The 15,728-nt window shown below is 33.5% G+C and overlaps 2 protein-coding genes across 2 annotated transcripts in view; both read right to left on the bottom strand.

The window, feature by feature from the left end:
* RAD54B (RAD54 homolog B) overlaps positions 1 to 15,728 on the bottom strand; it is a 95,843-nt gene that overhangs the window by 45,444 nt on the left and 34,671 nt on the right. The window lies entirely within an intron of this gene.
* On the bottom strand, positions 5,488 to 10,943 carry LOC123926483 (fibrinogen silencer binding protein). The gene is made up of 2 exons (XM_045980374.1): positions 10,545 to 10,943; positions 5,488 to 6,754 (listed from the first exon to the last, which is right to left on the bottom strand). The coding sequence occupies exons 1-2, from the start codon at positions 10,916 to 10,918 to the stop codon at positions 6,229 to 6,231; spliced, it is 900 nt and encodes a 299-aa protein (XP_045836330.1). The 5' UTR covers positions 10,919 to 10,943; the 3' UTR covers positions 5,488 to 6,228.

The raw sequence follows: 15,728 nt of genomic DNA, 5'->3' as shown, positions 1-15,728 counted from the left end.
AAGAATGTAAATACTCTCCCAAACTGTATTTGAAAATTACTAAAACGTACCAGAATTTTAACATACATTATCATATAGATGTAATATAAAGTTTGAAACATAGTTCTTATTGCACTAAAAAATTTGCAATCATTAATATACAAATTCCTCTGAACCAGTTTTATCTTTTTTTTTTTTTTAAGATTTTATTTATTTGAGAGAGAAAGAGAGCGCAGGCTCACATGCACACACATGAGCAGGTAAAGGGGGAGAGGAAGAGGGACAGAGAATTTCAAGCAGACCTACACTGAACACAGACCCCAACCTGGCTTGATCTCAGCACCCCAAGACCATGACCTGAGCCAAAACCAAGACCAACACTTTACCAACTGAGCCACCCAGGCACCCCCATAGTTTTCTTATCTAATAATTAGAGAGATTTAATGTCATCTAAGTATCATTATGAATAAAATAAACCTAAAAGATTTTTCTTGGCATTAAATATTTTCAGAATGATACTTTATGAACATGGCAGGGACTATACATTTCATCACATTTCTCAGTACCTCTTGTCAAAACATATATGCAGTAAAGGCTAAAATAGGGGGGAAAAATCAATAAAACTACAACATTTCCAGATATCAAAACTATCTGCTCAGCATTTTATTTTTTATTTTATTTTCTGCTTAGTATTTTAAACTCATCTAAAAAATTAGAAAAGTTATTAATTTCAATTTTGACATTCCAATCATTGAGCATGCACAGGTTTATTTTTTAAAAAATACACTGTTGATGAAAGTGTAAAATGGTACAATCACTTTGGGAAAATGCCTGGCAGTTTCTTAAAAACTTAAACATGTAGATTTTCCTAATCCAGCATTATGTCCACAACAAATTTATACAAGAATACTCAGAATCTTTATACATAATAGCCATAATCTGGAAATAGCACAGAAGTCCATCAAAAAATAATGGATACATAAACTGAGGTATATTTATACAAGGGAATACCATTCAACAACAGAAAGCAATAAACTACAATAAGAGGATGAACAAACATAGGTATTAAAAACATTGATAGGTAAAAGAAAAGAGAAATAAAGGGTATATACTATATGATTCCAATTATATAAACTTCTAGAACAAGCAAACTTATCTATGATTTTTTAAAAATCAGAACAATGGTTGTCTGAGGTGCCAAAGGATTGATCAGGAAAGGGCAAGAGAGAACTTTCTAGGGTAATGATAACATTCTAAATCTTGACAGGGATCTAAGGTACACAGGTAGAGTCACCTGTCAAAATTCACTGACTTGTACATTTCACATTTGCAAATCTTATCTCACACACACTCACACACACACATACTGAATTCCAGTTGATGATACTTCTGCTGAAGTGTTTAGTGAAATCTTCAACTTGTTTTAAGTAACCGTTTTATTTTTAAAAATGAATTGATGGATAGATGGATGGATGGATATATGATAAAGCAAGTATAGCAAGAGTAACTGCAGAATTTAGGTGGTAGGCATATGAATGTTTTTTCTATTTGAAGAGTTTCTTAATCTTTGTAAGGTAAATTGACATATAATTTTAAAACATGAAAGATGTACTAACAAAGTGTTAAGTCTAATGATATATCTATTTTAGTTGAAATTTGGGGGGATAACTTGGGCGGTATTTTTATTTTATTGATTTATTTGGCTTTCCACTACTTATAAAGCAATTGAAAACTAAAAATAAGATAAATTCAAATTATAGTTACTAGTTTAATCAATTTAAGATATATAAAAACATACTGAATCAATTGCTCAAAATCATATGTAAAGATTTAGCATGACCATTAACATTTAATCAGGCTGTATATCTTAAGAATTTACTTTTCTGTATTTGTTAAGTATGACAACCATATTTCAACTCATTATTTTTAACTATTTACTAACAAATTCATCATCAAATACATAATTTATTTTGAGAATTTGTGATTTTTAGCATTTGAAAACATATTATGATAGACATGGTACATTTAGTATCTATTATAAACAATTATTTAAATAAATATATTCAATTGTGCCTCATCAAAAAATTTTACCTCAGTGATACTGAATTCTTAGTCTTATGGCACATAAAGAATACACACAGCAGTACAATGTATTACCTTGTATTTAAAAGAGTATGCATTAACAAAGCATTTAACCACCATCATCTACAGTATATATTAAATACAATTTATCACACTATAAATTATTTAAACATGTCTATTTAAAATTTGACATTACTCTAAAAGAAGGCACATGGAAAATAATTCATTGTCTAAACATTTTCACATAAGTAAAGATACAATAGGGTAGAGTAAAATCTTTCAAAAATGAAGTAACACCAAGTTTATGTCTCATACAAAAAAACAAAGTACTCGGGGCACCTGAGTGGCTCAGTGGGTTAAGCCTCTGCCTTCAGCTCCGGTCGTGATCCCAGGGTCCTGGGATGGAGCCCCGCATCGGGCTCTCTGCTCAGCAGGGAGCCTACTTCCTCCTCTCTCTCTGCCTGCCTCTCTGCCTACTTGTGATCTCTGTCTGTCAAATAAATAAATAAAATCTTAAAAAAAAAAAAAAAAAGAACACAGACTTCACAGACTTTGTAGGCGGAAAGACTGAAGGCTGGATCTTAATCTTTAAAAAAAAAAAAACAACAAAGTACTCAATTTGAATATTTAAGAAATCTAATGGCATTTTTATTTTTTCAATTTTTTTAAAAAAGATTTTACTTATTTATTTGACAGAGAGAGAGAGCAAGCGCACAAATAAACAGAGAGGCAGGCAGAAGCAGAGGGAGAAAGACACTCCCTGCTGAGCAGAGAGCCCAACATGAGGTTCGATCCCAGGACCCAGGGATCATGACCCGAGCCAAAAGCAGACACTTAACTGACAGAGCCACTCAGGTACCCCTCTAACAGCATTTTTAGCAATGAAAGAGCTTCATTAATTTTTTCAGGATGCCATTATAAATCGTACCTAGTTTAAAAGAAAATCAAGTTGTAGAAATAACAATGTGTTGTAGAAGTTCACATCGATAAGAAAAGACAGGAAGGTGGCAAAAATAACCTATCTTAGATGAAATAATATTTTGCCTTAGCTTTTTTTCAAAGTTAATATTCTTTTACAGAATCAAGTCTACGTTTTAAAGATGAAATCACTCTTTCCTATGTTTTCTGACATTACATTTCATAAGTAAAGTTCATCGCATTTAAATTTCTGGAAATTGTGGCGCCTGGATGGCTCAGTGGGTTAAGCCTCTGCCTTCAGCTCAGGTAATGAGCCCAGGATCCTGGGATCCAACCCTGCATCAGGCTCTCTGCTCAACAGGGAGCCTGCTTCCTCCTCACTCTCTGCCTGCCTCTCTGCCTACTTGTGATCTCTCTCTGTCAAATAAATAAATAAAATCTTTTAAAAAAATTTTTTTCTGCAAATTAAAATTAAATAAGATTGACTTGGAAAAAATGGGGGCAGTAAACTCCCTGAAATAAGTACAATTCTGGTATTTAAACATATGCAAAAGTAAAGTTTTTTATTCTACTCAGTCCCTAAATGCTAAGGAATCTGTCACCTGATGCAACCAAAGAAACAATAATCGTGAACAACGCTGGAGGGAAAAATGATGGTAGAAGACTATGTTTACTCTATCTACGGAAAGCAAAAAAACTGTACATTTTTACCTTCCACACTGATTTTAGAATCTAACCACACAAATGTGTGTTGCACTTTTTTTGAACACAAAAATCTCCTAGAAACATCCCACGGAATTCTTATTCCACAGAACAGAGTTTGGAAAAGTGATGTATCCGCACAAAGTCAACATTCAAATTGAACATTCACATCAATTCTGAGGAGTAGCATGCTGAGGTTATAATATGAATTCCATTACATATTAGTAATTTGCTTTCAATTTCATAAAATTAAAACTGACTACTTCAAGGATGTATTTACTAGAATTATATTGTAAAAACATTAACTTAGAACTGTAAGTTCTAATTTCCTAATCTCTTGAATCCAATGTTTAGGCTCAAAGAAAAGTCGTAACAAAAAGATGAAAACTACCAAAGAGAGATATAATATTATATAGTCAAGGCATTTTTATAATAAAATATTTAACTCTAATAGCAGATATAAAATGCCAATGAAATTAAGCAATTAACAAGCTAAAATAGTACCAGGAAAGTCCATTTTATTTTATTCTATTTCAATATCCATAACCTAAATTCTGGATTTAATTTCCTCTCACTAAATGCCCATCCCATAAATGCTATCATAACACTAATTCAGAACTCTAATTTATATCCCTCTAATAATCAAAAGCCTTCAATGACTTCCCATTGTACATTCAACTGTAATTATTTTAAAATAGCATTCAGTGTAATCCATAATGTGGCACCAACCAACTTCCAAACTGATGTCCCTCAATTCATCTTCACCCATGTCTCTTTTCAGTACATTTTTTCTGAGACTCTAGTATGAGTTAGGCAGCTACGTACATTCCAAATACTCTGTTCTAATGGTTTTCAAACATTAGCTTGCATCAGAATCTCTAGAGGGTTTATTAAAAACAGATTGCTGGACTACACCTCCAGAGTTTCCGATTCAAAAGGAATGGATTTACATTCGTCAAAAAGTTCTCAAGTGATGTTGATGTTACTGGTCAGCTCTACTGGTGAACCATTCCTCTACTCCAAAGGCCACAAACTGGAAGCCCACTGGCTGAATGAAGCCCATTCACAAGCATGTAGTGTTTTTAAAACATTTTGAATTATTTCCAAACATTTTTAAGTTGAAAAATTTCACATAAAAATGCAGACTTCTGGCTTACTCCTGCATGTAAAAAATCTGCTGGAGCTAAATAGTAGCTACTCATTTAACCCTAGTCCAGGTAACAAAGTCTTAATTGGCCCTCTCTACACCCACTTAAAATCACCTGGCCTACCACTGTATTTGTGCTTGTACACTCTGATTCACTGCTCCCCATTCTCTATGCCTTTTTCCACATTGCTCCCTCTGACTTAAACATCCTTTTCCACTACACTGAAATTCTGAAATTCTATCTACTCCATTCTAAAGCTTGGCTTAAAAAAAGCTCAACAAAAGCACCTCAACAAAGCACCAGCAAAAATGGAATATACATATTGAAGATTTAACTTAACATAATGAAGATTTAACTCAGTGCTCAGAACTGAGATTTTATTTATTTCTGCAAATACTAAAATAGCAGTATTTACAATAGTATTAGATTAAATCATAACTATTTTTTGCTATTTATATGTAAAATTTTAAATTTTGTTCATTAAAACGTTTTTACTGTGACTTTTACTGTAAAATAAATGTCTTTCAGAATAAGACATTAAAAATGAATTAAGACATTTAACCTTATAGCCAAAATATATAACTGTTCTAAGAGAACATTTATTTTGCTGGACAAGAAAGGAAAGAATGTTGGGGGTAACTGATACAAGTTCCCTGGTTCTGTAATCTAAGAATCTTTAAAAGCAATTGTAATGAAATAAACACTTCCATAATTTTTTCATAAGGAAGACATTTTAGTGGATTTTTACTTCTATGGAATAGCAGGGGGGGGGGGGAACTACAAAGAAACAAAATCTGAGTACTGGCCCTTGCTCTGCCATAAACAGCTTTGTTAAATCAAGTCACTAAGCTCTCCCCAGACCTGTTTCATTACCTCTGAATCGAAGAGGTAGGAAAAAAGTTATTTCCAAGTACCTTTCATCTCTAAAATCCTATCACTTCTTCAAAAACAGGAAAGCATAAAAATCAATGTTTTATAGGCAAGCTTCTATTAATCAGGCTAGTATTCCTCCTAAATTAGACAGACTTAAAAACCTTGAACTACAGCTTTCAAAGCTCTAATTTAAAATGTCAAAGACTCAGAACTTTGAAAGAATACATATGTTTATATATCTATTTATGTATGCTCTAATTTAATGATCAAAATAAGAAATCTTTTATAAGGCCAACAAACTTCTTAGAAAAAAACTGAAGACAAAATATATAATCATGCCAACCAATCAATAAGTTTTAATATATCTCAAAAGAAAATTAAATAATTAGAAAATCATGTCAAAAAACGTTTGTTCACAATTGAGATTAACACACTTTTAAGAGTATGTATTCTGCTTCAGGATATTCCCAAATGAAAGTAATTTGGCCAAAATTAAAATCATCAAATTGCAAGACTGAAAAAAATATTAAAGACTATTATATTCAGGCAGATCATGCCGTAAGCGAACTGCTTTCAGCTTCTCCACTTCAATTTTTGCTCTTAGCAGCTCTTCCTCTAGCTGCTGCCTTCTTTTCAATCCATCCCTCTTCTCCTGAACATACAATCCAAAATTTTTTTGATTTTCTAAAATTATCTGATGCTCCTCTTTCAGCATTTGCAGAATCTGAGGATCATACCCTAACTGTGACCTAAAGTGTTCTCCACGCTCATGCCGAAAAAAATCATCTCTCCTTGGGATAGAAGATGGAGACGATGTCATTCTCATATCAACAGAGGAAAGTGACGGCGACAAAGATCTCTCCATAACATGTACTAATTCATGGTCTTCTCTTTGTTCTAAAATATCACTCTGTTGAGAACTTAAAACCAGTGGAGGAGGGGGCTTAATGTCTTCTTCTTGCTTCACCTCCACTGTAATAGCAACTGGATGGTGATCCAACATTACCTGTAGTGAACTCGTACCAGCCTGTGCTTCCTCATCCAAGTTTGCACTACAGCACACAAAAAAGCATTGTAAAATGTAAATCAAATGAAGACAGGAGTATATTTATAGCATAATTTCATATTTTGTATACATCAAAGTGTCAAGCTTTAGAGCTATACAGAAAATTGTGAAACAAAAAAAACTTAATCCTTGGAATAACAAATTAAAGTAACTACATTTAAAACTTCAAAAATATATACATACAGCTCTTAACCATCCTTAACTTTAAAAATGAGTTCTTAAAAGGACAAAAAAATTACAAATATTACCCAAGGCCAATGAGGTAAATAAAAAGAAAAGCCTTTGTTAATGCTTTCAAAGAAGACAGCACATGTACCTACTAGCCTGATATTCTTAAATGGTATAAGGGCCATTTACTACACTTTCGGTCTGCTATCCTCACACCTTAGCCCTAGATCCCCTGCTTCTGCTCTCCTAGACTGATTAAAAATCTAAAAATCACCAAGGTCTATGACTTCTAGGAGAGTGGATAGTCATCTGTGGGAGGTACTGATTTCAACATCTGTCCAAAAAAAGAAAAAAAAAAAAATCAAGTTTTTGTATGGCTTTAGATACATATTCCCAACTATCAGGGTATTATCCTAATACACAATTCAGATACCATGGCAGTTATCCTTTACCTATTCTAAACCACTTGATTCTACTGCCCTTTCAGTCTTTTAGCCATAGTCAGGTAAAGTTCACAGGGAAAGGGCTCAAATCCACCACTCTAGCCCCAGCACCTAGCATAATATACTGTACTTGGAACCTCATAGGTGCTCATCACATGTTGAATGACTGAAAAAAATTTTTTTTTTAATAAGTATTTTTAACTGGCTTATAGACTATATATTGAAAGTCTATTAAATTTACAAGTAATTTCCATAAAATATGCATTTCTATTAGAGAAAACTAGTTTCAGCATAATTTAAACTTTGACGTAACATTATGGGTTATGACATAAACACAATGTATCTTAAAATTCTACTTTTTAAAAAAAGAAATTCATAAATAACATGAAGCTACTAATTAAGAATATATAATCTTGTTTCTTGAGGGTTTTCTTTAAATTTATGCTTCTGCCTAACTCAAAAGTTATAGAGGGAAAGAGATTATTGGAACATTAATGAAAAAATGCTATACTTAACATTAAAGAACATTTTACAAATGATAAATAAGTAACAGTTAAAAATACATTCATTCTACATAGATGATTAAAATGCTGGAACAAGTTCAAGCAGAACATAAGGAAAAAAATCAAAACTCCCTATATATCACTTACTACTGGCATTAAATTGCCAAAAATATCAGATATTTATGAGATAACAAAAAATAATGATATATTATGAAAAATCTATTTGTAGATTACATAAAATCCTTAATTTCCATTCTTTCTGTCATCTTACACTTTTCAAAAGAAAAATAATAGAGTATCAATGTAATTCAAAATAGAAAGGTTTCCCTTTATTAACATCCCTAAAACCTGGAAAGGAAAAAGTTAAAACTACAAATGAAAATTAAAGTTTTAAAAATCTACATAATTACTATCCAAATTAGTATGTACAATGGAGTATAAGACTCTCTATCAGACATAGACATTATACTCCCATGTAAATTTTAAAATGCCTTTTATCTGAAATATCCCAATCCATTTTCAATGAAACATTACAAGTAGGCATAACAAAGTAAAAAAAAAAAAAAAAAAAAAATGTTTTAGAGTCGGTCACAAACAAGGATAAACAGAAGGACTTCTAAAATTTATGAATTTTGAAGATCAAACAGACTCCAAAAACACATAATATAATCTGATACTAGAGAGAGGTAAAAATGAAGACATATATCAATGCACTATAGAGGCAGCCTTACAAAATAGGTATGTATTTATCTTTAAATACGTTAAATATGTGCAGTAATATTTCCTTAGTAAGAATGGAGAGTTTGGTGAGATTAACAGATGTATTTATATAGAAGCATAATTAAGATTATCAATTATAAACTTCTGAGAATTAAGATTCAAGATGATGTCAATCAAATAAGTAATAAGTACATTAAATATGTAAATAAATGAAAATGCTAATATAGAGAAAATGGCAATTTAGACCCTAACACAAATAAGCATTTAAGCAGCCTATTTCTAGTATTCTTCCCTTTAAAGCATGAAAAGTTGCTCTTGCTTAGAGAGCAGGTTTTGTGATGTATAAACTAAGTAACTCATTTTATCAGGGCAATGTTGTTATCCCAAAAGACTGATTGTAAATATGGTTACAAATAGTCAAAATGTAAACATATACTTGTATATTATTTCTCTTCTATACTCACTGTATTTTTAAAATATATAACTAATTAAAATTACAATTTCTCTGTATAGTTTTCAAATTATAAAAGCCTATACTTAATGCCCTAAAGGAGTTTTATACCTATAATGCAAAAGTCACTTTTCTCTATGATTTGAGGGGGACAGATTTTTAACGAGTAGTACTGTATAAAAGTTGTACTGTGGAGTTTTCTGGAAACCCAGCAAATAAGGATTTGTTTCTCATCACAGAGAACATTTTAAGCACTGATAAATTAATATACTATATCCAAGTTCCAGATTCCCACTGGTGATTTTTTTTTTTTTTTTACTCTGTTATCTACTAGAAGTAAGCAGTATATGGTAAGAAACTGGTCACAAAAAAATTATCCTAGTAAATTGTAATTGGCTAAAAAGTTTTTCTCTTCTCTTTCTCTCCTAGCTTCAAAAGGATTTCACAGGTAATCAATAATTTTGTTTATATACTGACTCTTCCATGAAGAAGAAAACATTGTAAACGTTTGTTTGAAATGTCCCTTGACTAACAAGTTTACAACTTGTTTAAAATAACCCTAAATGGTTCAGAAAAAGAATGCAGCTGCCATTTTTATCTTTTGCCAGGGGTTAAAATTTGAATTAGTAATAAGTTTGGAAGATTCCCAGGCAAGTAGTTATGTAGGGCATAAATTTAACAAAAAAACAAACAAACAAAAAAAAACTTTCTAACCCTGTAAGAACTTAGTTGCTTATTCATATATTAAAATTCATAGTTTCATATTTTGCAAAATAGTATGGGAGAGCTTACCCCTTTCCTGTATTCCTAAGATCAAAGTGAAACTAGACCATTAATGAATAAAAACAACAAAAACTTTTTATTAAGTAATCTGAATCCCTAATCAAGCATTAACTTCCTTTCCTTCTATTTATCTTTTTCACTTTGAGTATGCTGGAAAATAATTTAAACTGTCTAAATATATACAATGATGCCATTAATAAATGTACTAACTTATTGATTTTAGGTTTTTAGTTCAGTTAATATTCACTAAGTGTAGACAGTAATAATTCATTAAAAAAACAAGGGTGCCATTTCTCCTGAAACTGCTAACTTTACATAAAATTGAAAATTCCAGTGAAATATAATCTTAAATGAAATAAGAAAAAGATATCTCTCAGAAGCTAATTAGCAATTTAAATTTAAAGCTTAAAAGTTTATTATGAGATTATGTTACAAATTTCATCCCATTTATTCCTACCTAACCTTTACTTTTAAAAACTACAGAGAGAGAGAAGGGGGAGGGGAAGACAATAAAAAGTGGCTTAAATCAAATGCAGCAGAAAAATTCCTTATAACCTCACATTTCTTTTTTAAAAAAGCAAAACAAAGACACTATTCATTGCTCCCGTAGTGGGGATGCTTACTATGCATATCTCTATCACAACTAAGCCAGAGCCCAATAGATAGGAGGCGCCATAATTTTCCACAAGAAAATAAAATAAAGCTTACCTTTGTATGTGGTTCCTGTCTCTTACCAGGCAAAAACTGGAAATCTGGGGAATCATCTCCATAACTTTCTTGGTTGGCTCAGAAATATTGCCTTTAAAATCTGATTGGGTCTCTTTTTGCTGCAATAGCTCCTGTTTGGCATATTCTTTTAGCCTTTTGTAAAGGGTGCGTAGGCCCTGGGCTGTTCGAGGAGGGCGATCCACTCCAATTGCATTATAGTTTACAGCTATGATATCCCAACATCTATTCTTTTCCACTATTACTGAATGTTTATTAGTGTGTTCTTCGAGAATTTTAACATATGGCTTCACAAGCTTTAGCAAATCAAGCTTTTCAGATAAGGTAAAATTGGAAGATCTAGCCTTTCCTACCATTGTTCTTTTCAAATTAAGTAGGCAGTTTCTGAAACCACCATGCAGCAGCCTTCAGCTCTGCTCAGCTCTTTTCACAAACAGAAAAAGATCAGGCTTAACTAGGCTAGCCTCATTTAGGCCCACGCCTACAGGGGAGGGTTTATTAAAATTCCTCCAGCTTAAGCTGACGCAGGTTCAGGAAATCTGCTTAAGCCAAGCCTGACCTACATAAAGCTTCTCACTGAAGAAGACAGGAAGGCACAAGCAAACACACTTGTGTATAAAGAGAACAGCTCGAGATAGGATTTAATACACAAAGGTCTAGAGATAAACATGGAACACAGCTAAAATTTAGCTAATTTAGTGAGAATATCCAATTTTCACACATGTATGCCTAGCTGATAGACTGAAACTGCATTGCAGTATTACTTTAATAAAAACAAAAGAGGAACTGTTTTGTGCTATTTGTTTACAAATCCAGTAGACAGGAAAATGAAAAACTAAAGATATGAGTGATGAATGTAATGATTCCTAACAGAGCCCCTAATCACTGTTTTCTGAGCTGCTGTTCTCTCTTACCAAATCTGCATAATGCTGGTCCTGCTGTCAATCAGGAATTGCATATCCTCTAGCTAGTTAGGTTACACCCAGACTCAGACTTCACAGTAAAGCTAAGCTTCTCCTTCATTTTACAGTCTACGGTAGCCACATTTTTTTCAGTTACTTAGGAAAAAAATTTTGTTCTGAAAAGCAGATAAAAATTATGTTTTTAGCAAGGGATTATTCTAGCTATAATGTATGTGAATATGCTAGTCTCCTTTATCATGTGTAAAAAACACCATTCACAGTGAGAACAGAATAATCATGCCTTAAGCCTGTACACACACACAAAAATGGCATTTGCTATTATTAAAGAGCAGGATTTTTATTTAGCTATATTCATACAATTTGGACTATTTAAAAATGAGACACCAGGCTCAAAATGGAGTCACTCATGCTAAGTCCCACCTCACCTGAAACTTAATTAGTTTTGGCTCTCCCAAAAATGGAATCTTAAACCAGTCAATCAAGAACTATATGATCAGCCCTAGTGAGGTAATCTGCCCAACAAACTCCCTCCGTCTCCTACAGGGAAAGTGAACACAACCAACCCACTCTTTGCCAGGATTATTTCCTTGTGCCCACTCACTTCTGCCTATGGAAGTCATTCATTTTGTAGAGCTCGTTTCTACCTGTTAAATGGGATGCTGCCCAATTCACAAATCACTGAATAAATCCAATAATACCACAATTGACTCCACTAAATTTTGTTTTTTAACAAAAGTAAACAGCTAGTCTAGCCATTTACAAGGCCACCAGTTTGCAAATTTAGAATGTATTTTCTAATCCGTGTCTGAAAAAATAAATGTATGTATAACAATATGTAACAATGTAACATAAACAAGGTTAAAAAAAAAGCCTATTTTCTTCTCATATACAAGTATAGGGCAGGCCCACAAAAATGGGCCACTTTGGCAAGAAGATTACTTGGGGTTCAAAGCAATCAAAATCCAGCAGATTCAGGAAAAGCTTTTAACCTTCCCCCACAACTGCCTAAATTTTACATTGGAAAGGAGCCTGTACCAGGAAGAATGCTACTAATAGCGACTGCTCCTTACTTAAGAAACATATCTACTGTATCTCTGTAACAGGGCAACTTTGGTTTTCATACATATACCCTCACCTTCCTGCTAAAAGTCTTGCTCCCCTTTGTAGCCCAATACTCCTACACCCCCTCCTTAGCTCAGGATGTCATATAAACCTCAAGTTCCCTGTCTTTGGGAATCTCAAGTCTGTATGGATTCCCTGTATATACAAAACTAAATTTGATTCTCTCCTGTTAATCTGTCGCATGCCAATTTAATTCTTAGCCCAGCTAAAAAGACCTTGAAGGGCAGAGGATATTTCTTCCTCCCTAACATAGTCTTTAAACAGTTTTACTGCTCAGTAAATTGCAGAAAATAAAAATGCAAATAATGTTTGTCCATAGAGATGCAAACTGAAAACTGACCCACCCCAACAACCTGACCAAAGTTACTCAAAGGAAAGCAAGAACACAGGATATATACTGTCTTTAGATAATACTTTGTTATTTTTGAAATAAATAACTGGTATTATATTAAAAATGAAATACTAGTAAAAATATGAAAAACCACTAAATCTCACTAATTATCAAAAAATGTATACTAAGAGATGCCTGGGTGGCTCAGTTGGTTAAGCAGCTGCCTTCGGCTCGGGTCATGATCCCAGTATCCTGGGATCGAGTCCCACATCGGTCTCCTTGCTCGGCAGGGAGCCTGCTTCTCCCTCTGACTCTGCTTGCCACTCTCTCTCTCTGACAAATAAATAAATAAAATCTTTAAAAAAAAATACATACTAAAAGTGATTTTCATCCACAAAGATTGGCAAAATTCTTAAGGACTGAATATGTCAAGTGGATTATGGTGCAGGGCAGAGTTCTCTTTGGTACTATTCATGGGAGTGTAAAATGGCATTTTGGATTGCAGTCTGAGAGTATTAATATTTTACATGTGTAGCAGTAATTTTACTTCTCAGATTCTAACTTAGAAAAATATTTAAATACAAGGAAGAACAAAGCATTCTACAAAGCTGCATAGTATTGAAGGCAATCCAAGAGCACATCAGGTGGGGACAATTAAAATCACTAGCATACACCCATACTATGGTCTACTCTAGGCAGCACTAAAATAATAGAGGCAGATTTCTATGCATTGATAGAACAAGCTCCAAAACACATGGCAGAAGAAATGAGCAAGTAAAAGAAAAATACACACAAATATAATGCCATTATGTTTACCAAAAACACCCAAAGCTAAATATTTCTGTAGGTACAAGAAAAAAGACAAACGTACAAAATGTAGGTAGGTACATACATATGTTTGAAAACGCACTCCCAAAACATCTGGAACTCCATTATCCTAATACAGTAGTGCTAAGAAAAGAAAACCACATGCCCTAAACAGTGTCACGGAGACCAAATTCCCAAATTGGGGCTTAATACCCAAACTAATTGCAATTTCAAACTCCCCCAGAAATGTGGCCTTAACAGGTCAGTCAGGAAATTTTTCTTTCCACCAGTGCCAGTGAGTCTGTCATCTGGGTCCTCTCCCCCTAAAGAAATATGAGGTACTCTCCATAAGACCCATTCCCATAGAAAACAGCCTTCTCGATCTTTTTCTTTTGCTAGTAACTTTCTTGCCCTACCCTCCTAAAAAAAAACCTTCCATTTTATACAATAACTTGGAGTGCTTCTCTCAACTTGCTAGGAGGTAGTGCCCAATCCATGAATTCTTTAATAAAACCAATTAAATCTTCAAACTTACTTGGCCAAATTTTGTTCTTTAGCAGTAACCATGAGCCATGTATGGCTACTGAGCATTTTATATGTGGTTAATGGAACCTGGGAGGTAAATTTTAAATTCTATTGAATTTTAATTAATGTAAACTTGAAATTTTTAAAATTTTTTTTTTTAATTTATTTATTTGACAGAGAGAGATCACAAGTAGGCAGAGAGGCAGGCAGAGAGAGAGAGAGAGAGGGAAGCAGGCTCCCCACTGAGCAGAGAGCCCGATGCGGGACTCGATCCCAGGACCCTGAGATCATGACCTGAGCCGAAGGCAGCAGCTTAACCCTCTGAGCCACCCAGGCGCCCCAACTTGAAATTTTTAAACTGAAGCAGCAAATATTACTGTTTTGGTAGGATTTCTGATCACATACGATACTACTCTTCCTAATATTATCAACAAGATCATCCCCTTTGACTAAACTTTAGTCAGGCTGCTCAGCCCTCTTCTCAACTAGGTTCTGGCCTTGGCCTAGGCAACATGCCAGGCCCAGATGTGGCAAGAAACTACTCTGGACCTAAACAAATCCCTCACTACCACCACCCTGATCCACTCACTCTCTTATCCTGCCCACTGGCTATAAAACCCTGTTGTATTGGGAGTTAAATTCAATCTCTACCCTCTATTGCAATATTTTGAATAAAGTCTTGCCTATTTTACTTGTCTAATGCAATTTTTCTTTGACATTACAAATAATCACATTACCAGTGTAGTCAATCTTTTTCTTTCTTTCTTTTTTCAAGTAATGTCTACATCCAATGTGGGGCTTGAACTCACAACCCCAAAGATCAAGAGTCACCAACTGAGCCAGCCAGGCACCCCTCTACCAGTGTATCAATCTTAACAAATTGACTCCATCTGAATGATTTTTTCCTTTGCGCTGACATAACATTTAATGGACTTGTTTGAATACTTTATGCAGACAGTACAAATTACAATGATATGCTGTGTAAACTATAACTGATTATTAATCTGAAATACTACAATTTTAATTGCATTACAGTTAAATTATTTTTCTAGCCCAAAAACTGAGAATGGACAAATTCTTTAATATAAGAAAATATACTACTGATGCAGAATCAAGTGGAGATGCATAAACTAGTACTCTTAATGGAACAATGAAGAAAAAAAGACTGAACTAAGACATTATCACAAATTTCACATGAACGTTACAAAACAATTTGATACAGGAGAAGAATAAACTGTTCACTGTGTAAAAGAATTTTAAAGGTTATACACTAGACAATATTAGGAGACATCGTCAACAAATACATAGTGAATCTAACAAGAAGTTTCCTCTCAACAAGAATGGATGAGGTTTAGTCACCTCAAATCAGAATTAAATATCCAGAAATATTTTTAAATAATATGTAATACAGTCTGAGCCTACAACTTTGGCCTGCCATAAAATGGCTTGTTTTCTTGC

The sequence above is a fragment of the Meles meles genome, chromosome 1, assembly GCF_922984935.1.
Source record: "Meles meles chromosome 1, mMelMel3.1 paternal haplotype, whole genome shotgun sequence".
Taxonomy (NCBI): domain Eukaryota; kingdom Metazoa; phylum Chordata; class Mammalia; order Carnivora; family Mustelidae; genus Meles; species Meles meles.
This window is presented reverse-complemented; position numbering and strand designations above follow the sequence as displayed.

Excerpts from the sequence above, each read along its gene's own strand:
- LOC123926483 (XM_045980374.1), bottom strand. The coding sequence starts at position 10,918 with ATGGTAGGAAAGGCTAGATCTTCCAATTTTACCTTATCTGAAAAGCTT. Across the intron at positions 6,755-10,544 it reads GACAGGAACCACATACAAAG|TGCAAACTTGGATGAGGAAG; the intron begins GTAAGCTTTATT and ends TGTGTGCTGTAG.